Source organism: Echinops telfairi, unplaced genomic scaffold (genome assembly GCF_000313985.2).
Source record: "Echinops telfairi isolate 266 unplaced genomic scaffold, ASM31398v2 ScPeMD7_30;HRSCAF=105, whole genome shotgun sequence".
NCBI classification, from domain to species: domain Eukaryota; kingdom Metazoa; phylum Chordata; class Mammalia; order Afrosoricida; family Tenrecidae; genus Echinops; species Echinops telfairi.
In genome coordinates this window covers 614,095-616,497 of record NW_022103927.1, presented here as the reverse complement: position 1 = coordinate 616,497, position 2,403 = coordinate 614,095, and the positions used below count along the sequence as shown (strand labels likewise).

Genomic DNA, 2,403 nt, shown 5'->3' with positions numbered 1-2,403 from the left:
CTGGGGTGGTGCAAATGGTGAGTAGGCTTGGCGGCTAGCCCAACGATTGGGGTTGGGGTACATGGGGAGAAAGGCCTGGCAATCAAGTGCTGAGGCATCAGTCCCTGGCAGCCCTGCAAAGCGCAGTTCTACTCTGAGACACAAGGGGTCTCCATGAGTTGACTTGATGGGATCTAGTTCAAGCATCCTTTTTTATGACGCAGGGTTGCAGGGCTGTCAGTCCTGAGTGATAAGTACAGCCGGAGCCTGGCCCCGGTGCTGGCGGCTGCCCGCTGACCAGCTATCTCCTTCCTGTGCCTGCCCTTCCAGGGCTGCCGAGAACTTGCTGGAGCCACAACCACCAGGATCCTTTCTCATCCGGGTCAGTCACAGTCACGTGGGCTACACGCTGTCCTACAGGTGAGGCTGGGCCAGGGGCCAGGGTGGGGCAGGGTCTTCCTCTGCAGCTTCCTCGGGGCCGAGGGTGAAGGGGCTCTTCATGCCACACTGTCTCAGGGAGCAATCGGCACGGGGGTCTGTCCAGATCCAACTGTTGCAGGTCTTGCTGGAGCTATGCTGGATCCCGCTGCTGTTGGGACTCTATCTCAGGACAGGGACTACTGGGGGCTCCAGAGCTGTCCCATCATGGCCCTGCCAATAGCTTGGCCCCGTCCAGGAGGCTGTGGGTCTCAGGGAGGGTTAGAGCAGCCTGGCTGCTGGAAGCCCAGAATTTCGTCTGATATCTCAGACGATTGAGAACCACCACTGCTTTCCAATTGCAAATCCAAAGATGCTTGGCCAGAGGGATAATAAATAAATCCAATGGCTCAGTTACAGTCACGGGAAAAGCTTGGGCCCCGAGTTTCGTGGTCACAAGTTCAGGGTCTTACTGCGGCACTTATATCCTTGACACAAGTCACTAAGCCTCTGGGAGGGACCCTCAAAGTCCTCCCAGCTCACGTGGGAATGTTAACCTTTAATCCAAGAGTCCCGGAGGGGTGCCAATGGCTAAGCTCTTGACTGCTAACAGAAAGGCTGGAGGTTGGACTCTACCCAGAGGCACCTGGGAAGAAAGGCCTGGCGATCGGCTCCCCAAAGGGCACAACCTTGAAACACCTATGGCGTTGGTCTACTGAGTACACACAGCACGGCCGTGAGTTAAATAGACCCATGAGCAAGGTGAAGCGCCCCGATATGACGACCCATGAGCTAAAGTGACGATGGAGCGCATTTACATGTTGGGCTGCTAACCTCAAGGTCAGCAGCTCTGAACCACCAGCCGTTCCTTGGGAGAGAGGCGAGGCTTTCTACTCTCGTAAAGGGTTAGTCCCGAAAACCCACACGGGCAGTTCTGCCCTGTCTTAGAGGGTTGCTATGAGAGGACTTCGACTGGATGGCAAGGAGTCTGCTTTTTTTTCTTCTTGTAGTAAGCACACCACAGGACATTAATCAATGCATTCCTTGGTTACCCGAACATTTATTGAGCACTTGCTTAGGCTGAGACCTGACTCCCACAGTCACCTGGGCAGGCGTTTCCTGATCCTGACCTCCTGCCAGGCAGCGGACTAAGTTTTCCCCTTGTTTTCAAGTAGCTGGGCAGCCGGTTGCCATGGGATGCCTGCTACAGGTGGTTGGGGTGGAGGTGGGGTTGTCCCAGCGGGCTGCCATGGGAGTGCCCCAGCCAAGGCCGGGTCCCCACAGGGCCCAGAACTGCTGCCGCCACTTCATGGTGAAGCTGCGAGAAGACGGCAGCGTTGTGATCCCCGGGGGCGGGGTGGCCCACGCCTCACTGCACGCCCTGGTCACCTTCCACCAGCAGAAGCCCATGCGGCCACACGGCGAGCTGCTCACCCGGCCCTGTGGGCAGGTGAGGGGCCCCTGAGGGCACAGCCCCCTGCAGCCTCTGGTGATTTCCGACCCAAACCTCCTCTCCTGGTCCCTGCCCCCACACCCCACCCACCCCGTGTGGATCGTCCCTGCCCCGTGGAGGCTCCCTCGTGGTGTGCGAGGGCTGTGCCCAGGGTGTCCACCAGGCTTGTGGGTGGTGGCATTTCTTGAGAAGTGCAGTGGACAGTGGCCTGGAAGGAAAGTGGCCTTCCATGCCTTTGTGGGTGGAGCTTAAGTCCACCCAGGGTAATTGAGGAAGCAATGGGGTGGGGGCGGGGGCGCATATGCGCATTATAGTCCTGGCTGATCCCTGGCTCTGGGCTGGGCAGACTCCCTTCAGAGGCCCGGTGGGTGGGCATACTTTCCTCTGTCCTTTGTGGGCAGGACGTTCCCACCTTCCAGGGGTCCCCCCACTCTACGCCTCCTTGGAGCTGAGCTCCTGGGTTTCGGTCCCGCAGGAGGATCCCACATGCGTGGACTACGAGGACCTCTTCCTGTACAATAACGCGCTGGTCAAGGAAATCGCCAGCGAGCACC

General features: G+C 58.6%; 1 protein-coding gene across 1 annotated transcript in view; it reads left to right on the top strand.

Moving 5' to 3' along the window:
- The window catches only part of HSH2D (hematopoietic SH2 domain containing), a 12,264-nt gene that overhangs the window by 3,417 nt on the left and 6,444 nt on the right, over nucleotides 1–2,403 (top strand). Inside the window, exons 2-4 of the mRNA XM_004715528.1 lie at nucleotides 310–399; nucleotides 1,681–1,846; nucleotides 2,325–2,398. Of these exons, the coding sequence (XP_004715585.1) occupies nucleotides 310–399; nucleotides 1,681–1,846; nucleotides 2,325–2,398 (330 nt within the window). The remainder of the gene's footprint in view (nucleotides 1–309; nucleotides 400–1,680; nucleotides 1,847–2,324; nucleotides 2,399–2,403) is intronic.